Consider the following 24,888-nt stretch of genomic DNA (forward strand, 5'->3'; position numbering starts at 1 on the left):
GAGGCTTGTATTAAATATTGCCTGAGACATCTTAAGATAATTTTGTTTTTAGATGACGGTATTTCCTAAAAATCATTGGTTACACATCCAATAGTATTTATATCTTTAACATGGTGTCAGAACTTATCATCACTGGTTTTATAATTGTTTCATGAATCACGTGAGCTATCCTAGACTTATCACATGACAGGAAAAGGTAGGTTTTGAATGAGAGCAGCACTATTTATATCAAAATAAATAGTGGTATATGACTATGTGGAAATATCACTCAGTTATCTATGGTATCGTGTATGCTGTATCGAGACCCCCTTTTCCTATAAACTCGGAGATCACTTTAAATCTGTCGGCGTTCGGTCCTATACTTTCAAAAGCCACATCTAATACCTCTCTCTTCATTGAGAGTTCTTTCTGTGACTCAAGCTTTCTGTTACTCGTCTCAATATCAATAATGCATTTTGGACATTTGAATAGTATTGTATCGGAAACCTTAGGATCCTGTTCACCATTCAGACATCTTTGATGATAAATATGGCCACATTTAAAGTACACAATAGATAGTTCTAAGGATGTTTGGCAGGAGTGACATTTAGCGTCCTTAATTTGTATATTTTCTTCATGATTAGGGTCTAGGAGTTCTTCTAATCTGTTCTGTTTAGTCTCTAACTCGCTTTGGTAAGATTCGATTAATTTATTGGCATGTTTGATGTCACGTTCCTCTTCTTCTATGTGGTCTAAAAGAAAATCTTTGATTACTCCATAACTTATAAAGTCACTAGAACTCATTAGTTTCAGTATATCTAGCAAATTCATTGTCCTATTTTCTATAATATTTTTCAACACCTTGGTCTTCAAAATCTCCTCACCGCCAATTGAGTTTAGGACCTCTTTACGTGATACAAAGTATTTCAAAGCGATAGGATATAGTTCTTTTTCCTTTTCAGCATTTGCCTCATAAAAACTGAAACAATCCAGCGCATCACCAGTTATTATTAATTCTCTGAATTGATCTATAATTGATGTATCGTACTTCTCAGAGCTACTCCCCTTTCCATTGTTCACACGTTCAGTAATTTTGACATTATTCATATGTGATATTAACATCATTAGAGAATTATCTACGTCACTCCTTAAGTCTTTAGACTCTTTAGAACGTCTTGCAAGCAAAGTATTACTTTCTTCATAAATCTGGTTGGCTTTCCTTTTCCACTCTGCTTTCCTTTCCTGGACATCTTCATTTGCTAAAGATAAGTATAGATCATACAAGGTTGTTAGTATTTCCTGCTTGTCGTTATCAAATCCTTCGAATTTGTTATAGCTATCCAAACATGCTTCTAAGAACACCACAAATTGAAATGGTTTTGAAAGAAAAGCATTGAAGACTAAAGAGGGTTTTGGAGGGTGGTATGTGGGCTGATCATTATTTTCCGTTACCTCATTACTTGTATTTCCAGATAAAATGCTGGCTCTATCTGATAATGGATTCATGTAGTTAAAAAATGTTTTATAACTGTAGAAAACAGGCTGCTTCTCATCTGGACTACTTTCTCTTTCACTGGTTATCGAATCTAAATCGGCATCGTATTTTATCGGTTTGTATTTACCAGTAAAAACATCGATTAATAACAAATTTGTCTCATTAGGAGCTACCGTCAGAAGTTTTTTCGCAAACTTGATTAAGATTCGCAGAATATCATCTATTGATAGACTTTTAATATAACGTAAAGTCATTTCAGTGTCATTTAGTGTAACTAGTAATATTTCAACAACAGGCTCTGCAGTCCTTGAGAATTTATTGGCTAGTAAGTATGCTAAACGATAATACTTCGAGTCAATTAACAAAGTTAAAATCAACTCCAGATCGAATAACTTCTTATCCTCGTAAAAATACTCATCATCTGTTAAATCAGTAAAGCTATCATCTTCAACATATTGACCATTTCTTCGAAAGTTATTAATAAAAGACAACATTTCCTCGGTATCCTGTAGTTTAATAAAAACCGTCAACAATAATGTAACACAATCCTCATTACAATCACCACGTTTAACTAAAGCCTGCAAAAAATCAGCCAGATCTCTTAATCCTTCCGTATTTGATATATCTTCCGATCCTATTTTAGATATCGTCTCACTAATATCTAATATATCAATACAATTTATATATTCTTTAGTGGCCTCTGATTTCATGTTCTTATTGAATAGGTAATCACCATACCTTTTATGAATTTCCTGGATGCTTTTGTCGTCCAAATGATTATCATGAGCTAGTTGTAATGCAAAAGGAAACAGCTCTTTATCTATCACGATCTCAATTTTCTCACTTAAGGATTTATTAGTCAGTCTTATAAGTAAACCATCAGATGTAAGAAGATATATTAAATTAGTTTCCTTATCTGTAATGTAAAAAATATCAATTATGTTACTAGTGGTATAATAAGAATATGACATAACACTATTTTCAAGATCCAAAATGGCAATCTTATTAACTATATTAGTTGAGCCAGAATCAAAATTTAGGGAGGTAGATTTTTCATGCTCTTCTTCATATACAATAAGTAGCTCTGTCCTACTTAATGCAATAACTTTCTTCACATTCTTGATATTGAGCGGCAAATTATGCTTCTCACCATTATCATGGTAGAATTCAATGACATTATCTAAACAACAAATAAATTCGTCACTAGTTCCACTATAGTAACCGCAATTTAAAGCCAGACCAGCTGAATTGTTTAAAATCAGATCAGGGTTCCCTCTATTCCTCTTAGTAATATTGAATAATAATATTTTTGAAGTGGTAGATGCAAAACAATAGGTATTATCAGCATTTAAAAACAAGGTAGTAAGTGGCTCCCTTGTGGGATCTTCATATAGTACTCGTTGTTGAGCGCCACGATCCCTAGATAAATCACCTTTTACTAAAATAATCTTACCATTGATAAATCCAACAACAATGTAATTCAAATCAGTAGAAATACATACAGTAGAAATCGGGAATGTGTTCTCTGAATTTTTAACTTCTACCATTGAATGGAAACTGAATTCATTATCTGGCAACTTCGCTATATCATATATCTTTATTTGAGAAGGACTGCCCACTTTCTCCCCAATAGCTACAAGAAATTTACTAGCAACTACTCGCATATATGATATTTGAAATCCATCTCCAAATGCCTTAAATTCGTGTACAATCTTCGCATTCTTGATTGATATATACCTTATGTATATTGCATTCACGGCAATAAACATCAAATCATCATTAATCACCGCAGCTGCTGATAATGTGGGATCAGAAAACAACAAAGTATCTCCTCCTGTAAGAGGATCCCTGATTGGTACATTATCATAAAACTGAAACTGCCTCCATGATTCTAATGACATTATTTATTTTATGTTCCCTATGTTGAAAATTATCAATAATAGTAACAGAATCAACGATTTAGCCCTCTAAACTAAATTAATATAAAACAAATCAAACTAATTGATTTATACGATACCAGTTTACCCTTGTCTTATGAGATAAAAGTCCAACTCCACCATCAAATGCTAACTATTAGCTCCTTCAAAATCGGCATCTAACTTTTAAAGTACCTTACATATTTCAGGTTAGAACATTACCCGGACTGTTATAATTAAAATCAATATATAAAATAGTAGTTGCTGAGTACTATATTTATATATCATAGTATTAATAATGGCCATAACCCCATATGTACATGACTTTAAGGTACAGATTAATATAATTATAATGAGACGGAATGATTATAGTTTTGTTTTTTTGATAGAACTGTTTCTATATTAGTTTTTTTTATTGATTAAATACAATATACAAAATGATATATCCACTTTTTTCTCTCTCTCCCATTGGATTTATTTCTATTGAAATGGTATTCCGTTTTTTAGATATCTCATCAATTACAATCACTGCATTGTAATTCATTAAGTTTCAAGTACCAAGGTAAAAATGCAAATTGAATTAATATTCAGGTTTTTTTTTTCATCAAAAAAATGAAAGACAACTACTTTCATTTTTTATCCTTTCCCTTAACATAAATGAACTTGAAGATAAAAAAAGAGCAATACCATATGCAACAAAAAACTCTAATATAGTACTAATTGATAGTATATCAAAGTAATATAAAAGAATTCGAAATAAAATTTGAAATAGGAGTGAAATAAAAAAACCATTTTTCTTAGAAACCAGACATATTTTTCATTTGTTTTTTTTTGTTATGATATTGATGGTGAACTGAAATAACTAAAAAAAAAAAATTAGGTTTTCCTTGTTATGTTATTTTATTTGTTTGTGTGTTAAAATTGGAAATGGTAGTAAAAAAGATATTAGAATAGGTAAAAAAATAGTAAAAAAGTTTTTTTTATATATAACTTTTCCTATCAACCTGATCTAACTTAGTATCTTCTTTGTGGTCTTTGAGCTTGTTGGTTGTTTTGAATGTAGGTACCTGGAACAATGTGTTCTGGCAAGTTCAAGTATTCTCTCAAGTACTCAACACCTTCTTCAGTCAAGGTGTAGTAGTAGTATTGCCAAGAGAATTGAGTCTTGACGTAACCCTTGGAGGTCAAGGATTGCAAAGCCTTGATAACGTACAAGTTCTTGGTGTCAATTTCATCGTGCTTTGGTTGGTTGAAGTCCTTCTTAGCGACAACAACACCTTCTTGGAACAAGTGTCTGTGGATCTTGGTTCTTTCTTCCTTTGGCATCAACATCTTGGGCTAGTTATCTATTGGTACTTTGATTCGGTTTCTCTCAATAACAGTGAAATGAAAAAAAGAACTCTTTTTTTTATTAATTGTAAGTATTTGAAAACAATTCTATTAATTGAGTATCAACAAGTGAAAAAAAATCTTTTTCAATAATAAGCAATGGATAAGAAAGTAACGAATGGATAATAACGAGAGACAAGTTAGAATGAAGAAAGTTTTTTTCCAGCAAAAATTGAAAAAAAAAAAATTTAACAAAAAAAATAAAAAAATTTTTAGGATTATTGCGAATATCCCAAAAAACTAAAAAAATGGACTACAAGCTAAGAAACAGACGTAGGAAGACAAGAAGACATTAGTAGAGACATTTGACAGTAACTGAAGTGGGATAGACCTCTTCTACGGTACTTTCTCAGCGAGACTAGTAGAATGTATGGGTATCCTACCCATATTCAGTGCTAAACCCTCCTCTCTCATCGATTATTCGAGAATTGTGGTTTTTTTGGCAATATGTTGGAATATCAATTTTTTGTGCGTCGCTTTTTTTTTTTCGAAAAAGTTATTTTTTTTTTATGATATATATATTTTTTTAATTTTTATAGGATTATTACTATATTAGGAATATCCATTACCCTGACTTGAACTGATTATTGCGATTTATAGTGCGTATTTACCCGCACATTAACAATACCACTGTAGTTGTGAGGTAAGGGTGTTAGTCAGAGTGACAAGTAGCATTAAAAAAGACAACAACATACGAAGATGTGTAAGACTAGTATTGTTGGGGGGGAGCAGTCACAAAATAATTTCATTCGCTGGAACATCAGAGGGTAACTTTATAAAAATTGAGAGATAGTTGTATCATGTGACTTCATAACAAAAAGACATATATTCATATTTTTAACGGTTACCCTTACTAAAAGAAAAGGAGAAAATGGATACCTTCGTATAAAAAAAATATGAAGGGCGGCTATAATATTGTTTAAATAAAATATCACTAATTGATTAATGATTTGCTATATTTTTTAACACTCTTATATCCTTATTTAACTGGTACTTAAAAAATTGAGTTGTATACCAGATTATATTGAAATTAGTTTCAAATGAGGATAGAATACAAAGTATTACTACTGATATCCTTTATAATCTTTTAAGTAGAGTACTATTTAAAGGCCATTTATTACTGTTCTACATAAGGAGATTACGATTCTAACCTCTTTGCCTACATTTCTTTTCTTTTGATTTTTTTAATATTTTAATGTTTTAGTATTCAATTAACGTCCAATCAAGGATGACAATTTCAAATAGGTGAAAAGATACCTATTTTGATTATAGCATTTTTAAATACGCAAATCACACAACTCCTTTCGAAATCTAGAAATATTCAGCATCTTATTCAGATTAATTAACCGGAAACTACTTAACATATTATAAGATGATCATGTGACCAGATAGATGAGTTGCTCTTTCCCAATATCAAAAATAGATCCTGCATATTGTTCTGAGCAGTTAATTATATATGGGAGTTGGAGATTGACTACTGGGATATTCTGAAGGAATTTGAATATTGGTACCTTTTCTTTTTTCTTCACTGAAAAAAAATTTTTTTTTTTTCAATGCTCATCGCAGAAAATTTTAAACCATAATAATTGAAAAAAAAAATGCGATGAGCTAATAATTCATATAGAATTAACTACTATTATTATCGATAGATATAAGGTCATAAACAATCAATCTATCATCATTTTTGTATATCTTGACTTATTTGAGTTTCTCTCTTTTGTTATCAGAATACTATTATAGAGAAAATATTTGGTTTTGTCTTAGAAAAAGGAAGAAGTGAAATTCATCTAAATATTTTGTTTTTTGTTTGAATTGGGGGATTCAATAGAAGCAAAAGTTAAAATAAAGATTACAATAAGTTTATCATTGAAACATTATAAAGAAAAAACTAATTAGAAAAAGTTCAGTAAGAATAAAGATAAAAGGTTAAACTTAGAACGCAATCAAGAATATATAGTGATGAGTTCAGATCAAAAGACAAAAGGTGACTTCCCATTGTCAAGAGAGGATGGTACAAGACAACCTGAGAAGTCTTCCTTAATGAGGAATACTGAGGAAGTTTCATTTCCAAGAGGTGGTAGTTCCGCATTGACTCCTTTGGAGTTAAAGAAAGTTGCTAATGAGGCTGCTGGTGATGTTCTTTTCGGTAACGAAAAAAGGACATTGACAGAAGAAGAAGATGCAAACAAACCAAAAAAGAAGAAGAAGAGGGTGTCTGGTGCTGTCTCTGAAGAGGCAAGTGCTGAAGATGAGGAGAAGAAGCAACTTATCGAACATATTAATTTCAGAAATGTTAGGGAAGGTACTTTATTGTTGGGGCAAATCGAAGAAGTTACAAGGAATGACCTAAAGGTTACCTTTACCGATGGTCTTTCTGGTTTTGTTAACCTAACGCACATTTCTGAACAAATAACAAAGATGCTAGAAGACATCGATGATGACATGGAATCTGACAAAGAGGAAAAGGAAGAAGAAGAATACGAATCCTCTGATGACGAAGAAGAAGATATAGCAAAGGAGCTGCCAAATTTAAACAAATTTTTTAAGAGAGGTCAATGGCTGAGATGTGCTGTAACCAAGAACTCTGCTCTTGAAACCAAAAATAAGAAAAACAATAAGAAGAGAATTGAATTGACTATAGAGCCATCTGTTGTTAATAACTTTGAAGTGGAGGATATTAACAAGAACACAGTTGTTCAATGTTCTGTCAGTAGTATCGAAGACCACGGTGCCATTCTTGACCTGGGTGTTCCAGAGCTAACTGGTTTTATCTCTAAGAAAGATAGCAAGAATTTCGACTCTCTTAAGGTTGGTTCTGTTTTCCTCGGATCTGTTGCTAAGAGAACCGATAGATCTGTCACAGTAAACCAAGAATTCTCTGAAAAGAGGAACAAGATGTCTTCAATCTCATCTATCGATTCTGTTCTTCCAGGTCAAGTTGTTGACTTTTTGTGTGAGCAAATCACTGACTCTGGTATTTCAGGAAAAGTATTCGGTTCAATCGATGCTTTCATTGGTAAACCACATCTGCAAATATTTGACGAAGCTGAAATAAAACACAAAATTTCTTTGGGAAGCACGATTCCTTGTAGAATTCTTGTTTCCATTCTAAATAAGGCCAGTGACAGAGTCTTGATTCTATCTACTCAACCACATATTCAATCACTGACACCTGAAATTAAGGCTATTGAAGGTCTAGAAGCTTTCCCAATTGGTTTCATCATTGAATCTTGTAACGTTAAGGCCCGTGATAACTCTTATCTCTATTTGTCTATTAGTGATAAATATATCGGTAGAGTTCATTCTTCGAATTTGGGTGATATCTTAAAGTCAGAAACTTTAGATGCAAGAGTTATTGGTTTTGATATTGTTGATAATATGTTTGACCTGACGACCAACCCAGAGCAATTGAAATTGAAATACATTCGCTCAAATGATATCCCTGTTGGTGAACTATTCACTAACTGTGAAATTCAAACCGTCAGTAATGCAGGTATCCAATTAAAATTGACTGGTACTGGCTTTACTGCATTTGTTCCACCACTACATATCTCTGATATTCGTCTAGTTTATCCTGAAAGAAAATTTAAAGTTGCATCCAAAACGAAATGTAGAGTTCTAAATGTAGACAAACATGGTCATATCATTGCCACATTAAAAAAATCTCTAGTTAATATGGAAGATGAAGAAGTTACCATGATCAAGAGTTTTGATGACGCTGAACTAATAAAGGAAAAGAATAGCAAAACAGTTGCAACTGTTCAAAATTTTAATCAAAGCGGGTGTGTTGTTACCTTCTTTGGTGGTGTAAATGGTTTCTTACCTAAATCTGAAATGTCAGAGGTTTTCGTTAAGAAACCTGAAGACCATGCTAGACTAGGTCAAACCTTGGTGGTGAAAATTCTGGAAGTAAAGAAGGATAGAAGAAGAATTATTGTGACCTGTAAGGTTTCCAATGAACAAGCTCAAGCTCAAAAGGATCTTATCGAAAATATGGAACTTGGAAGAACCATTATTGACGCTCTTGTTGTTGAAAAGACCAAAGAGTCTGTAATTGTCGAAATTCCAGAAAGTGGTCTACGTGGTGTGGTTTATGTTGGCCATCTACTAGATGGTAAAATTGAACAATGCAGAGCAGAAATCAAGAATATTCGTATCGGTAGTAAATTATCAGGTCTGGTCATCGACAAAGACCCAAGAACCCAGGTCTTCAATCTATCTTTGAAAAAATCTTTGATTAAGGATGCGAAAGCCGGAAAATTACCTCAATCTTTCACTGATATTGAAAAGCTGGACAAAACAACAGCTATACATGGTTATGTTAAATCAATTTCCAGCACTGGTGTATTTGTTGCATTCAATGGTAAATTCGTTGGTTTGGTATTACCAAGTTATGCAGTTGAGAGTAGACAAGTTGATATATCGAAGGCTTTTACTCTAAATCAGTCTGTAACGGCATATTTGCTCAAGACTGACGAAGAGAATGAAAGATTCTTGTTAACACTTAAGGAACCAAAGTCTACAGTCACATCTGAGAAGAAAGAATCGACTTCTTCTCTCGAACCAATTGATCAATCTATAAAAAGTATATCAGACTTTCAAATTGGTACAGTTATCGAAGCAAAGATCAGAGGTGTCAAGAAAAATCAACTAAATATGATTCTTGCCAATAATATTCACGGAAGAGTTGATGTTTCTGAAGTTTTCGACTCTTACGATGATATTGCGGACAAGAAACATCCTCTTTCTTCATTCAAGAGCAACGATATTGTAAAGGTCAAAATTATAGGTCAACATGACTTGAAGAGTCATAAATCTCTAGCTATCACTCACCAAATAACTAAGGGTACAGTTTTTGAATTAACTATGAGACCATCTCAACTAAAATCTGAGTCTACTACTGAAGTTAGTATTGAAGATATGAATGTCGGTGATCAAATTGTTGGATACGTCAACAATTACAAGAGCTCTTCTTTCTGGTTAACGGTTACTCCAACTATTAAAGCTAAGATTTCTGTGTTCGATTTGTCTGATGATACTTTAAAGGATGTCAAGGATATCGAAGAAGATTTCCCACTAGGCTCTGCTCTTCCAGTAAAAGTCACTTCTATCTTGGCATCAAAGAATATTGTCCATGTGTCACAAAGAGACTCAAGAATCAATAGTATTCAAGATGTTAAGGTTGGTGCTAATGTTCTTGGTCGTATCATAAAAGTAACTGCAAAGTACCTATTGATTGAACTTGAAAATAGAATTATTGGTATCGCTACTGCTCTAAATGCTCTCGATGATTTTAAGCAACCTTTAGAGAAGGTATTCGAAGGCAAAGAAAAGGAATTTATCAAAGCCACTGTCATTTCCGTCGATGAAGATGAGAAGAAGGTGCAATTAGAACTATCCTCTACCGATTCCCCAGTTCAAAGTCTTTCTTCCCACAGTCAACTACAACCTGGGCAAATTGTCAATGGTTTAATAAAGTCCGTAAACGATAAGGGTGTTTTCATTTTCCTAAGTAAGAACCTACAAGCTTTTGTCCCAGTTAGTAAACTATCCGACTCTTATCTAAAGGATTGGAAGAAGTTTTATAGGCCAATGCAAGCTGTTGTCGGTAAGATTGTTTCCTGTGCCGATGACAGTCATATTTTGGTTACATTGAGAGAGTCTGAGATTAACGGTGATCTAAAGATTCTGAAAACCTATGATGATATATCATCAGGTGATATCTTTGAAGGTACTGTTAGAAATGTCACTGATTTTGGTGTTTTCGTTAAATTAGATAACACTGTAAATGTTAGCGGTCTAGCTCATATTTCTGAAATTGCTGAGAATACCCCAGAAGATCTTGAGTCATTATTTGGTGTCGGTGATAGGGTGAAAGCTTACGTTCTAAAGACCAATCCACAAAAGAAACAAATTTCACTATCATTGAAGGCTTCTCATTTCAGGGCTTCCGAAGATAACATTGAAGAAAACGAACCAGAAGAAGAGGATGAAGTTATGGAAGATATACAATATGACTCCGATAATGACAATTCTGGCAATGAAAATGACAACGAAGTTGAGAATAACGTCCCAATTACCACAGATGGTTTGAGTCTAAGTACTGGTTTTGATTGGACTGCATCCATCTTAGACCAGGCTAACGAAACAAGCGAATCTGAGGAAGAGGATGAAGACTTCACTGAAGTTAAGAGATCCAGACATAAGAAGAGAAAGCACAATGCTATTGTGGATGATAAGACCATTGACATAAACACTCGCGCTCCAGAGTCCGTCGCAGACTTTGAGAGATTAATCATAGGTAACCAGAATTCATCTGTCATCTGGATGAACTACATGGCATTCCAACTTCAACTAAGTGAAATAGAAAAGGCTCGTGAACTCGCCGAACGTGCTCTAAAGACAATTAACTACAGAGAGGAAGCTGAAAAGCTGAACATTTGGATTGCTATGTTAAACTTGGAAAACACTTTTGGTAGTGAGGAAACTCTAGAGGAAGTATTCTCCAGAGCTTGCCAATACATGGACTCATTTACCATTCATAACAAGTTACTAGGTATTTACCAGATGAGCGAGAAGACACAAAAGGCCCGTGAACTATTCAAGAACACTGCAAAGAAGTTCGGTTCTGAGAAGGTTTCTATCTGGGTTGCTTGGGCTTCATTCCTTCTATCTCAAAACGAGCCCGAAGAAGTTGCACAAGTTTTATCCAATGCCCTGAAAGCCTTGCCAAAGCGTAGTCACATCGAATTGGTAAGGAGATTTGCTCAATTGGAATTCAGTGATGGTGAACCTGAACGTGGTAGATCATTGTTCGAAGGTCTACTGGCAGACGCTCCAAAACGTATAGATATCTGGAACGTCTACCTAGATCAAGAGATCAAGTTAAAGGAAAACAAACAACGTGTAGAAGATCTGTTCGAGCGTGTCATCACAAAGAAAATTACCAAGAAACAAGCCAAATTCTTCTTCAACAAATGGTTACAATTCGAAGAATCACAAAACGATGAAAAGAAGGCTGATTACGTCAAGGCTAAAGCTGCAGAATACGCAACAAAATTCAATAAAGAATAATTAAGTGGAAAAGTAAAAAATAAAATGTTACATCTCCCCCCATAAAATGTAATTTTTTTTATTTTTTTTTTTTTAATCTTCCCTCTTATTTTGTCATTATTATTATTCCTACTTTCCTTCCCTTACAATTTAACAATTTTTTTTTTTATATCATATTTAAAAAATTTTTCTTATATATCAAATGTACATTAGAATCCTCATTGGTACTCCTTTTCAAAGACATTCACTATATAAAAACCGATATTTAAAGAAAGAATGAATATTCTATAATATCTAATCTTTATTTCTTTCTTTTTTTTTCCGCATTTATCTTTTTTCTTTCTTTTTTTATCTTTAATCAGTCTTTTTCCCTTTTCCCTTATTTTTTTTTTAAAGTGGGTATCATCTATTGCAGCATATAAAGAAGATCCGTACGGCAAATCCTTGATTCTCTTCTTGAAAGCTGCAGTACTTTTATAGCAGCAATTAAAAGGGTAAAAAACTACACCGTTTTCTAAGTCTATCTTATAAGTTGCTTATGTGTCTCGCAAGAAAAAAATAGACACAAAAGTTTAGCACAGAAAGACTCGCAGATAATGAAATATTGTTGTGACAGATGGATTTTAGAGAGAGAGAGAGAGAAAGAGGTTTTGTACGTGCGTTTCTGTGGTTTTGTTTAATTAAACGATAATCGAACGGACGAATTTTAACTTCGGGGCCAAATTTATTTTCTTTCTTTAAATGAAAAAAATTCGAAAATTTTAACAAAAACTTTGACCAGAAAAAAAAAAAATCAAAACAAAAACAGAAAAGGAAGTTTTTATTTCAAATGAGGGGGTGGTAAGGGAAGTAATAGTAAGAGTAAGAGTAAGTAAGAGAGAAAGTGTGTGTAGGTGAGTTAAAAAAGGCATTAATATTGGATTCACACGATACACACCCCACAAATACCAAATTTGAAATAGATCTCAAAATTAACTGAAATTAGAAAATTAAATCTGTCTCCGTCGACCCCCCCCACTTCATTAAATAAGATTTAATTTTAATTATTATTAATAAAATAAAAATTAAAAAAAAAGGAAAAGCACTTGGTTCCTTTTTTGTTTCTTTTTTTTTAATACATTGATATTGTTAATTTATTGTGAATTGATTATAATAAATTTGTTTAATCATCCTCATAAGGTTCCTTTCCATATTAGTGATAAAAAATATATTGTTATTATTATATTTAATTTTACTAACAGGACAGAAAAAAATACAACAATAAAAAGAAACTACAATATCTTACCGTTGTTGATAAATAGGTATCAAAACTATCGAAGCTCTCTATACAGTAATACACCAAATTTCAGATAAGTTTTTAGAATACCATATCCTCAAGCTTGCTAGCAAATTTCTAATCACCTGATTAATAACTATTTACGGCAGTAACGTGACCGCCGCCAAATAACTTTTTTTCGAATTTTTCGAATTTTTCGAGTTTTTTTTTCGCGTGCTTGTCAAAGAAGGTAGGGTAACCAACTGCTTTGAAAAAAAAAAAAATTCATTCCAGGAAGGAAAAATATTCGTTCATTGACTTGACGAAAAAAAAACTAAACATAGAGTAAACAACAATATTGGGCTTAAAAATAGCTATTATTAAAAACAATTATTGTTATAACCTAATAAGTAAAGGGTGAAATTAAGATAACGGTTCTCTTTTTTTGGTCTTATTTTTTTTGTTTCAATTCTTGTCTTTTCATTTCTCGCCGGATTATTCTTTTTTAGTTATTGAATTAATAAGGGGAATAATCAAAAAGAAATTTATTAAAATATAATAAGCTTCTTTATTTCACAGTTAAAGACAACGAATTCAGAATAATAAAAGCAAAAAAAAAAAAATAAGATATTGTCCAGTCTTAATATTATTCGTTTTCTTTTTTTTCGTGATTTATTTTTTCCTAGGTATTTTCAAAAAAAAACAACTAATACAACAAAAATATCTACTAAACTCAATCAACAAATTGTATCATTATCATTAATTAACTAAACAACGAACACAACAACATGGAAGTCCCACTACCGCAGAGGCAGCTTACTAAAGAAGAGATAAACCGATGTTATTTGAAATGGCAACAACTCCGAAATCAACACGGTAAAAACGCTACTAATGTGCCAGAGTTTATACATCTTACGAAGATATTACATGTTGCTGCTAAGCAACAGCATGAACAACGCCAAAAGTTGCAACAACAACAACAACAGCACCAACAACAGCAACAACAGCAACAACAACAGCAACAGCAGCAACAGCAGAGTATACCAAATGGAAATAGTCCTCAAGTAGATAACATGGAAAATGTACGAAAACCATCACCATCCGTATCTGGACTCTCAATGTCACATCCTGGAGGTGCTGGAAGCCCTATGAATAATACTGGTAACCAAAGACAACCCTCAATGACTCCTGTAGATAGATCTAATACCAGTGCTAGTAATTCAAAATCTCCAAGTTATCAAATAAATGGTGTCCAGAATAATGCTTCGATGCAAGGAAACCCAGTTCAATTTTACAATAATAGCAATAACAAAAATAATAACAACAATAATAATTATAATAAAAATAATAATAACAATGATAATAATAACAGATTGTCATCATCTAGTGCACAAAGAGTACCGCCTCAACCGGGATCTTCAGAAACGTCTAATTCTCCGGCAACCTCTCCAAAATCACAGGTGGTGACCCAAAATATGCCTGCACATCATAATTTACAAAGGACCAATTCCAACCACTCTGTCCATCAGCTACAGCCACAAAGGCCCCAACACGGTTCGACACCACAGATGCAGGGATCAACCCCAGGATCTATACCAGCTCAACAAAGGCAACCTCATGGTGGAATATTTACACCCCAGCAATCCGAACTATTGCGTGCACAGATAGCGGCTCTTAAATGTCTTGTGAATAGTCAAGCAGTCCCACCTGAGTATCAAAAGGTTATTCAGAACTCCATCAACAACCCTCCTGATTTTAAAAGAATGTTAATCTCCCTAAGTGATTTTGTGAAAAAGAAGCAGATGCAACAAGGACAACAAGCTACACAAGGAACAAACCCATCACTGCAACCACCTAACCAAAATACCTCTACAACATCTCCTCAAGGAAAACCTTCAGTAACAACTAGCGGCCCAATTCAGAGTAATACAGCGAATGTTAACCCTTTTCCACCAGGTGCAAACAGACCTGGCCCAACGCCAGATTCTATACAGGGCAACCCACAGGGTTCGGTAAAGACAACTCCTGCTCCATTGCAAAATGTTACCCAACAGCAGATGCCACACCAAAACAAGTTGAATAATAATGCTAAGAGAGCTGTGAATCAAATAGAAAGAGAAGAGACACCATCTCCAAGAACAGTTCCAGACTACGCCAAAACTCAACAGGGTCAAACACCAGTGGAACAACTAAAAGAGGAGCAACCACCAATTGAAAATAAACCTAAGAGAGAGTCTCCTTACCAGATTCAAGCACCAGTACACAAAATCCCCGATAGACTTATTGATGGTGACACTTCACCAGCATATCAGCAAGCTCCAGTTCCATTACATATTTTCGCTCACCGTTATCCATATGTCAATAATGTAGTACAAGTTGAAGACCCTGATATAATGGTAGATACCGTGACTATTCCAAAGATTCCCGAAGTACCAGTAGATTATTATTCTTTATTTCCAAATACCGCAAATCCAAAATTAGTCATAGAACCTGGTGTGTTGCCCCCAGGTGTTGATATCCATACTGCAACCGATATTTACCAAACATTAATTGCTTTGAACATAGACACATCCGTTAATAGTTGTATTTCAGATATCCTTGAAGAGAGCAAAGATGAAAAAGTTAATTTAGACGCCTTATATGATTATTTCGCACTACAACTCTTACCTTTACAAAAAGCTGTGAGAGGTCACGTCCTACAGTATGAGTGGTACCAAAATACTCTTCTAACGAACGCACATCCAAATTTCTTATCAAAGATTAGGAATATTAACATGAAAGATGTTATGCTCACAATTGAATTATGTAGAAAACATGAAATACTAAGAAAAGAAGAAGAATCCAAAAGACATCAACAGAAACTGACCAAAATCAAAAACTCTATTGTTAACTCATTCAGTCACAAAGTGCATAGAAGAAATAAGCGTCTCAAATTTGGCCATAAACTAGTTGCGACACACGCTACCCTAGAAAAAGATGAACAAAAGAGAGCTGAAAGGAAAGCAAAAGAACGTTTACAGGCTTTGAAAGCTAACGATGAGGAAGCTTATATCAAGTTATTGGATCAAACGAAGGACACCAGAATCACACATTTGCTGAAGCAAACTAATGCTTTCTTGGATTCTTTAACTAAAGCCGTTAAAGATCAACAAAAGCATACCAAAATTATGCTAGATACCCATCTAAAGGAACAAAATGAAGACACTATCGAGGGAGCATATCATGAAGAACCTGCCCTCACTATGGAAATGAATTATGATGACGATGATGATGATACTGTTGATTATTATAATGTTGCGCACCGTGTCAAAGAGGTTATAACGCGTCAGCCATCCATATTAGTCGGTGGTACACTGAAGGAATATCAAATCAAAGGTTTACAATGGATGGTTTCTCTATTTAACAATCATTTGAATGGTATATTGGCAGATGAAATGGGTCTAGGTAAAACCATTCAAACCATCTCTCTGTTGACATATCTATACGAAACCAAAAATATCAAAGGCCCATTCTTAGTAATCGTTCCATTATCTACACTTCCAAATTGGAGTTCGGAGTTTGAAAAATGGGCTCCAAAGATGAGGGCCATATCTTATAAAGGTTCTCCTAATGAAAGAAAAATGAAACAAGCCACAATAAAATCTGGGGAGTTTGACGTTGTTTTAACCACATTTGAATATATCATTAAAGAGCGTGCACTTTTATCAAAAGTTAAATGGGTCCATATGATTATCGATGAAGGTCACAGAATGAAAAATGCACAATCTAAACTGTCTTTAACGCTAAACACTTTTTACCATTCTGATTATCGTTTAATTTTAACCGGTACGCCACTTCAAAATAATCTTCCTGAATTATGGGCATTACTTAACTTCGTCTTACCTAAGATCTTCAATTCTGCAAAATCGTTTGACGAATGGTTTAATACACCTTTTGCCAATACTGGTGGTCAAGATAAGATAGAATTAAGTGAAGAAGAAACTTTATTGATTATTAGAAGACTGCACAAAGTTTTAAGACCATTTTTACTGAGACGTCTAAAGAAAGACGTGGAGAAAGAACTTCCTGATAAGGTAGAGAAGGTTATTAAGTGTAAAATGAGCGCTCTGCAGCATGTTATGTATCAACAAATGCTAAAACACAAGCAGTTGTTCATTGGTGACCAGAATAAAAAGAAACTGGTCGGGTTGAGAGGTTTCAATAACCAGTTAATGCAATTGAAGAAAATCTGTAATCATCCATTTGTTTTTGAGGACGTAGAAGATAATATCAATCCAAGTAGAGAAACTAATATGAATATATGGAGAGTTGCAGGTAAATTTGAACTCCTAGAAAGAATTCTACCAAAACTAAAGGCCTCCGGACATAGAGTCTTGATCTTTTTCCAGATGACACAAATTATGGATATTATGGAGGATTTCTTAAGATATATTGATATTAAATATTTGAGATTAGATGGTCATACTAAATCTGATGAACGTGGTGAACTACTGAAACTGTTTAACGATCCTAATTCTGAATACTTCTGTTTTATTCTATCAACCAGAGCTGGTGGTTTAGGTTTGAACTTGCAAACTGCCGATACAGTCATCATTTTTGACACGGATTGGAACCCTCATCAAGATCTTCAAGCTCAAGATAGAGCGCATAGAATTGGTCAAAAGAATGAAGTTCGTATTATTAGATTAATTACAACCAATTCTGTCGAAGAAGTCATCTTGGAAAAGGCATACAAAAAATTAGATATTGATGGTAAAGTTATTCAAGCCGGTAAATTCGATAACAAGTCTACTGCAGAAGAACAGGAAGCTTTATTGAGATCATTATTGGAAGCAGAGGAAGAAAGAAGGAAAAGAAAGGAGGCTGGTATTGAAGAGGAAGATGAGCTGAAGGATAGTGAAATCAATGAAATTCTAGCTAGAAGTGAAGATGACATGGTTAAATTTGTTCAATTAGACGAAGAAAGAGAAGAAACAGACAAGGCAATGAATATAACCTCGAGATTGATGACATTAGAGGAACTTCCAGAACTATATCATAGAAATATAGAAGAGGAGTTACAGAAGGAGCAATCTGAAAGTGCTGTAACTTATGGCCGTGGTACCAGAGAAAGGAAACAGGCTTCATATTCAGACAATATGTCAGAAGAACAATGGTTGAAACAATTTGAGGTAAGTGATTCTGAAGATAAAGATGCTAACAAAGAGATAATAACATCAGAAAAGGAAGATACCGAGGATATAATTAAAACCGAACCTCCTATCCCCCTAAAGTCTGAATCTGACTCTCATATTGGTAGTCCATCTACCAATAACGAGGATTTATCAGATACGAATGACGAGTATATCGAAATGGATGACTCGAAGAAGAGGAAAGGAAACCCAGGAAGACCTCGTGGGCGTCCAAAAAAGATCAAAACAGATGATCCTGACAGAGAATCAACACAAGCTCCTTCACCTACTGCAGAGGGAACAGAGCACGAGATCGAAACGTCGCGTGCTGGGAAGACATCGATAAAATCTGCTCGAACATCTACAAGAGGTCGCGGTCGTGGGCGTGGTAGAGGGAAACCACGTGGTCGCGGCTCAGGTCGTGGGCGCGGAAGGCCTCCAAAATCGAAGAATGGGCAACCATATATTCGAATGCTGCCTGAAGAACCAGAATCAGAAGAAGAACGTAAAAAAATCGCCGAAAAGGCTAAAGAAATGTATGATTTTGCTCTTAATTACACAAACAGTGTCGAGAGGAAATTATCTGACATCTTTTTAGTTAAGCCCTCAAAGCAATTATACCCCGATTATTACTTGATTATTAAGTACCCCATTGCATTTGACAATATCGAAGAAACAATCGAAAATTTGCGCTATAATTCATTAAAAGAGGCAATGGAGGATTTTCACCTCATGTTCGCAAATGCCAGAGTTTATAACACAGAGGGTTCAGTAGTTTATGACGACGCTTTCGAGCTTGAAAATGCTGTATTCCAAAAGTACGCAGAAATAACTGGTGATAATTCACCAATTGATTATTCTGACTTTGATGAGAAATTTGGTACAAAACCGTTAATTGTTCAAGATGCTGAAAATCGTTTAGCTGGTGATGAACAAAATGAGAGTCCTAAATAGGTCTATAGTTTTTAATGATAAAATGATAGAAATGATCTACTTTAGCTTTATATACATATGCAATGCAATATCTTATTTTCGTAGCTCAGCAAATCATAGTTTCTGAAATTTGTTAAAGCTAATACTATTTTAGAATTTCATATATTACATGGGCACATGGCGCAGTTGGTAGCGCGCTTCCCTTGCAAGGAAGAGGTCATCGGTTCGATTCCGGTTGCGTCCAATATCATTTTTTTTAGACTTACTGAAAATAATTTTTATCAACCGCTGTCAATAATTTAAATTAGCATAAAGATGCAGCTAGTAATATATTTTTATATTTATTTATTGTATTAGTAATCTCTGTTTTATCTACTATATCAATAGGAAGAATTGGAATTTTATACGTCAATTATCTTAAGTTATATTTTAGAGTTTTTCATTTTAGTCAATCTCAAGTTTTAAGACTAAAAAGATATTCGTAGACCAGCTAAAGAACAAATTACTTATGAGATAATTTAAGTTTATCCACAACTAAAAGAATTAGGCAAAGAAAGAGTTTTTTTTTCCCAAATAGAGAACAACTACGCCTTGCTCTCTAGCATATCAAAAGATCTTTTAAATCCTTGATAATCAATGTCACTCTTCTTACCTTCATACTTGATAACTTCTATGAAATATTTGGAGTAGTTTTCCAATATCTCTTCGGCGCCATGATAACATCCAGCCTTTTGAATTAGATTCAAAAAGGTTGTCTTCTTATCCCATTTTTGTTCGACCATTACATCGGGCAGGAAAGTGGCACTACACACCTTACCTGAACGTGGATGCCTGAAAAGCAGTTCAATACCATTCTTACCAATTTCCCAGTTGTTAATATCGCCTCCAGTTTCACCATTTACATAAATTCTCTCAAAATGTCTTAATATATTACAGCTGCACTTCAAACTAGTTAACTCTTCATCCTTAATAGGAGGAAAGCGGCTATCTTCAAGTGCAGCAACCAACGAGTACCTCTGAATACCAGCTTCAATTGGCAATTTTGCAAATGTCCCGATACAACCTCTTAATGTATAACCATCGTCTTCTTCCTTTTCTAATTCAGAATCAGAACCCTTTCTCTTCCAGGTAATAAAAAGAGACGTGTCCTCTTTGATCACTTGTGATGTACCATAGAGGACCTCTGCTACAGTCCTTAAGTTGTAATTCCTATCAACATGTCCCAAATACCTATATAATTGAAGAAATGCATAGAATGCATATAAATCAGCCTTGTTTTCTGCCATTATTAGTTTCCTGTACCCTCGTAGCAATTATCGTTAAATTATTTCATAAGGAATAACAAGAATCGCTATATATAATCCAAACTTTTCTGATTGATTACTAATATATGAAAAGCAGTTAGGCACCTTAGCAACTTGACAGCTTAAAGAGGGATATCCCTTATTTCCTAGCATTCGATTGAAGTCATCGACACGAACTACGAATTCAGGCACAAGACTGATTGCGTCTGTTGTAACCAAGTATTAAACAGTTGATAACAGCAACGACACATTGATCTATAAATAATATACCTTTATAGATAAACAGAACTACTATATCATTGCAAGTTCATCTATTTTCAAGATAGTATAAATATATAAGAAATGCTTTTATATGTGTGGCTCTGTTGTGCGATCAGTTTAGTTTCCGGTCAATTGCAGAGCTTTTATGGCAGTGACCCTAATATAATAGAACTATCCACTGCTAACTTTGACCGTGTTGTTCATAACACAAATTATACCACTTTGGTCGAATTCTATGCTCCTTGGTGTGGCTACTGTAAACAATTAAAGAACACGATACACCAATTAGGTAAAGTAAGTGATGGTGTTTACCAAGTGGCAGCTGTAAACTGTGATCTAGAGAAGAACAAACAACTGTGCAGCCAATATGGCGTTCAGGGATTCCCAACTCTTATGGTATTTAAGCCACCTAAGAAGGGCTCTAATTTAAAGAAACACGCTCAAGAGACTTACCAGGGTGAGAGAAAGTTAGCGCCTCTAGCTGATTTCATTAAGTCTAGGGTGAAAAGATACGTTAAAAAGATTGTTAAACTAGATAATTTAAACAAGATGTTACAGCAATCCCCACAGTATTCAGTAGTCCTGTTCTCCAAGAAGGACGCAATTTCGCCCTTATACAAATCCATTGCGCTGGACTGGCTGGGACAATTGAAGCTGTTCATGTTCCCACTCTCCCAAGTTAACTTCGAAACTGCTACAAGCTTACAAAATGATTATCCTGGCATTCACAAGCAATTAAACGATGCTCTGTCAAAAGAGAAGAGTGTTCTTGTTGTGTTTGACTCAAAGAATGACGTGGCTCATATTCTAAGTGATAAGATCACCAAGGCTACTGCTGCTAAATTCATCATGGATTCGACATCAATAAAACCAAGGGAGGGTCCCTACAGTAAACGTGATGAGTACTTAAACAAACTGAAAAAGAAGAAGAAAACTACTGTACAGGATGACGAATTTTAGTGCTGTTTTCGTGCAACCTTCACAAAACCTAGAATTTATATATATAGAGAAAGAAGATAGATTCATTTAGTAGTAAAAAGTGTCACCTCAATCAAAGAACAGTCAAACCACTATATCAACACTTTAAATCCATAATCGCTGTTTATATATTATTAGATGTAAAACGTCTACAGGACGCACAGAAAGTACCGCAGAAGCTGGTAAAAACTGAAAAAATTTTGAAGAAAAACGAAAATTTGAAGCTCATCGCATCATTTTGGTATTTTAAGTGTTAATAGACATATGGAATTAAATATAATCATTTGGATTAGATTGATCGTATTCGATATATATTCATAAAGTTCGACAACAATTCTATTACAACTGAGCTGATGTCTTTTTACTTCAAGAAAATAAGGCCTACTTATGCGGATGATGACGAAGAAGATTCTGCAAGTGAAGACCTGGAGGCCATTCTCTCTAAGAGAACAAACAGAGACGACAAACAGAGTGGTAGTGATGAGGATGAAGAAATTAAAACCATATCATTTGGCTCGTTAAAGAAAGCTGATAAGCAGCTTGAGGAGGAAGAAAAGAAAGAACGTGTGCGTGATACCAAGAAGAAACCTAGAACTATCAAGCGTCAAGAACCCGAACAGGTCGCCAAATCGTACAAGGAGGAACAGTTTGAGTCTGATAGTGAATCCGAAAATGATTCTAGCAGTGATGAAGATGGTGGTGCCTTTTTCGAAGAAGATGAAGAGGAGGGCTACCGTAAGGGAGGTAATAAGTCTAAGAAGAGGAGGAAGCATGCCCCAACTGAGCAATCCTCTAAGAAACGTGTCTCGAAGATACGAGAGATTCCAGGACTGCAGGTTCAAAAACAGGTTAAATCAGGTATTTATCAGGATGTTAGGTTCACAAAGGCTACAGGTGAAGCCACAGATTTTAGCACTATAAGGAAAAGGTACCAATTTTTAGACGAGTACAGAGAGAAGGAGATTGCTGAGATGGAAAGACTTCTCAAGGACTCTAAATTTGTGAATAAAATTTCAGACTATGAGCGTGAGGAAATGGAGAATAGAGTGCGTAGTATGAAATCAAGACTTCAGTCAGTAAGAAATAGAGAAACCGAACAAAAGATTATTAAGGATTATGAAGCAGAGCTAAATACAGGTAATAAGAGTAGGTTCCACTTAAAGAAATCCGAGAAGCGTAAGGTTATTCAGAAGTGGAAGTTTGACCACATGAAAACCAAGCAACGTGAAAAGGTTATGGAAAGGAAGAGAAAGAAGAAGCTTGGTAAAGAATTCAAGCAATTTGAATTTCATAAACGTTAGAATATTATATACAGGAAATTATTTTCTCTCTTTTTAATTGCATATTAATTAAATATTATTGAATGGAATAGCATACATATTAAGGTAAGGTTTTTCTTCTTTTGACCTCCATTATTTGTTAAAAGCAGCTAAATAATCAAACAAAAATACCGTAGTAGAATATTGAATAGATAATCATTACGTGTCTTCATGTATTCGAGTTAGAAAATTTTCTCTTACAGGCTTTAAAAAATTTGTCCTACTAAAAAGTCGTTTTAAGGTTTAATGTTTGCACCACCCTTCTCTAACCATTCTTTAATCGAACCTTCCCAGACACCTGTGGATTCATAACCATACGACTTGGCAAGTTCTTCTGATGCCTTAGCTCTCATACCTAATTGACAGAAAAAGATCAACTCTTGATCCTTAGAAGGCTTCTGAAATTTAAATAGCTCTTCAAATTCCTCTTCCGGCAAACCGAGTGCACCAGGTGCACTTTTCAATGGAATATTGATAGAGTTTGGCAGTTTATAGTCCTTCAACTCATCAGGTTCTCTAACATCAACTAACAGCTTCTTCTCATCAGGATGCAGAACCAGCTTTTTCACTTGTTCAAAATCATAAAGCTTAGGGCCCTTGGTACTGAGCATTCTCATTAGCGTAGTTGATCTATGTAACCCGACAACCCTAACAGGAGAAATATGGGTACTTATCAAACTTCTGAACATTATAGGTTTAACGTATTTGGTATTTCTCGTTGCCACTGTTCTCCAGTTCCATTAATCTATTAATAATAAAATAACTAAATTTTTTTTTCTACCTGTCAATGCAGAAAAAAGGCTAAAATTCATAAAAAATTTGCCTTTTGCTATAAAAGCTGGTCAATAAGTCGATTAGTGACATCAATATATAAACTATCAAGTGCTATCAACAGTTATATTTGTAGCTTGTTCGTTATTATAGTATAATCATCAAATTGGGCATTTACTACAGCCAATTTTATGGTGTTTTGGTTGTTTTTTTTCATTAACTTCATATGAATTTTTATTTTAATATTTTTTAATTATATTAACTATATATTTTCGTTTTTTTTATAGTTGTTATTTCATTTCTACAACATTAGCTTATCACCACCATGAGCAACCCAGTCATTCACAGAACCTGGGTACTCGGACAAGTCAGTGTAACCAGCCTTAGCAGCAACTTCACGGGCCATAGTACCACGACGGCCAGAGGCACAGTAGAAAACAAGATGCTTGGTAATTGGAGGCTTCTGGACACCGAAGGTCTGGGAGAAAGTGGCTGGATCCAAGGTGAAACCTTCTGGATGACTTCTGTATGGAACATTAATTGAGCCCGGGATGTGCACAAGATCATACTCAGATGGCTCTCTGACATCAACCAGGACAACGTTTGGGTTCTTCTCTTGCGCAAACTTCTTCACATCCTCGAAATCATAGGTCTTCACACCAGGAGTAGCAGAGCTACCATCAGTACCGTTCCAAGCATCAATAATCTTCTTCCACATTTCTATATATACGTTTCTTTGTTGTCTTTTGTTGTTTGTTTGTTATACAATTATATATCTTTAGCACAAAACAAATTAGAACAGTTGTCTATTAAATAGGTCTTCCCCTTATATATATGACATCGAGGAAAAAGGCATTTGTAATGAAATTCAGCAGAGAGGGAAACAACCCTTAAAATTTGTCCAAATATTTAAAATTATACCATGACAAATTACAAATAGACATTTTTTTTCTTTCTGGTGCTGAATTGCTCAGAAATCAACGTACCATCTACCAAGGGTGAGAAATATCATTTGTAATAGACAATTTTGTACTGAAGGATAAAATTTGTGCGGGGACAAAAAG

General features: G+C 34.4%; 9 protein-coding genes across 9 annotated transcripts; 4 read left to right on the forward strand and 5 right to left on the reverse strand.

Moving 5' to 3' along the window:
- Positions 1-276: 276 nt before the first annotated feature.
- On the reverse strand, positions 277-3,375 carry PEP5 (tethering complex subunit PEP5; the record flags this gene model as incomplete). The annotated part of the gene is made up of 1 exon (XM_071050843.1): positions 277-3,375. The coding sequence occupies one exon, from the start codon at positions 3,373-3,375 to the stop codon at positions 277-279; it is 3,099 nt and encodes a 1,032-aa protein (XP_070908055.1).
- Positions 3,376-4,404: 1,029 nt separating this feature from the next.
- Positions 4,405-4,722, reverse strand: RNJ42_00674 (40S ribosomal protein eS10; the record flags this gene model as incomplete). The annotated part of the gene is made up of 1 exon (XM_071050844.1): positions 4,405-4,722. One exon carries the CDS (start codon positions 4,720-4,722, stop codon positions 4,405-4,407), a length of 318 nt encoding a protein of 105 aa, XP_070908056.1.
- Positions 4,723-6,738: 2,016 nt separating this feature from the next.
- On the forward strand, positions 6,739-11,853 carry RRP5 (Rrp5p; the record flags this gene model as incomplete). Its single annotated transcript, XM_071050845.1, has 1 exon — positions 6,739-11,853. The coding sequence occupies one exon, from the start codon at positions 6,739-6,741 to the stop codon at positions 11,851-11,853; it is 5,115 nt and encodes a 1,704-aa protein (XP_070908057.1).
- A 2,022-nt stretch (positions 11,854-13,875) lies between these two features.
- On the forward strand, positions 13,876-19,212 carry SNF2 (SWI/SNF catalytic subunit SNF2; the record flags this gene model as incomplete). The annotated part of the gene is made up of 1 exon (XM_071050846.1): positions 13,876-19,212. The coding sequence occupies one exon, from the start codon at positions 13,876-13,878 to the stop codon at positions 19,210-19,212; it is 5,337 nt and encodes a 1,778-aa protein (XP_070908058.1).
- Positions 19,213-19,775: 563 nt separating this feature from the next.
- RNJ42_00677 (uncharacterized protein) lies at positions 19,776-20,477 on the reverse strand (the record flags this gene model as incomplete). Its single annotated transcript, XM_071050847.1, has 1 exon — positions 19,776-20,477. The coding sequence occupies one exon, from the start codon at positions 20,475-20,477 to the stop codon at positions 19,776-19,778; it is 702 nt and encodes a 233-aa protein (XP_070908059.1).
- Positions 20,478-20,837: 360 nt separating this feature from the next.
- Positions 20,838-21,716, forward strand: MPD1 (protein disulfide isomerase MPD1; the record flags this gene model as incomplete). Its single annotated transcript, XM_071050848.1, has 1 exon — positions 20,838-21,716. One exon carries the CDS (start codon positions 20,838-20,840, stop codon positions 21,714-21,716), a length of 879 nt encoding a protein of 292 aa, XP_070908060.1.
- Positions 21,717-22,087: 371 nt separating this feature from the next.
- RRP36 (rRNA-processing protein RRP36) lies at positions 22,088-23,035 on the forward strand (the record flags this gene model as incomplete). Its single annotated transcript, XM_071050849.1, has 1 exon — positions 22,088-23,035. One exon carries the CDS (start codon positions 22,088-22,090, stop codon positions 23,033-23,035), a length of 948 nt encoding a protein of 315 aa, XP_070908061.1.
- Positions 23,036-23,289: 254 nt separating this feature from the next.
- On the reverse strand, positions 23,290-23,742 carry RDL2 (thiosulfate sulfurtransferase RDL2; the record flags this gene model as incomplete). Its single annotated transcript, XM_071050850.1, has 1 exon — positions 23,290-23,742. One exon carries the CDS (start codon positions 23,740-23,742, stop codon positions 23,290-23,292), a length of 453 nt encoding a protein of 150 aa, XP_070908062.1.
- A 383-nt stretch (positions 23,743-24,125) lies between these two features.
- Positions 24,126-24,542, reverse strand: RDL1 (thiosulfate sulfurtransferase RDL1; the record flags this gene model as incomplete). Its single annotated transcript, XM_071050851.1, has 1 exon — positions 24,126-24,542. One exon carries the CDS (start codon positions 24,540-24,542, stop codon positions 24,126-24,128), a length of 417 nt encoding a protein of 138 aa, XP_070908063.1.
- Between the last annotated feature and the right edge of the window lie 346 nt (positions 24,543-24,888).

The sequence above is a fragment of the Nakaseomyces bracarensis genome (assembly GCF_045282275.1).
Source record: "Nakaseomyces bracarensis strain CBM3 chromosome Unknown Scaff4_1, whole genome shotgun sequence".
Taxonomy (NCBI): domain Eukaryota; kingdom Fungi; phylum Ascomycota; class Saccharomycetes; order Saccharomycetales; family Saccharomycetaceae; genus Nakaseomyces; species Nakaseomyces bracarensis.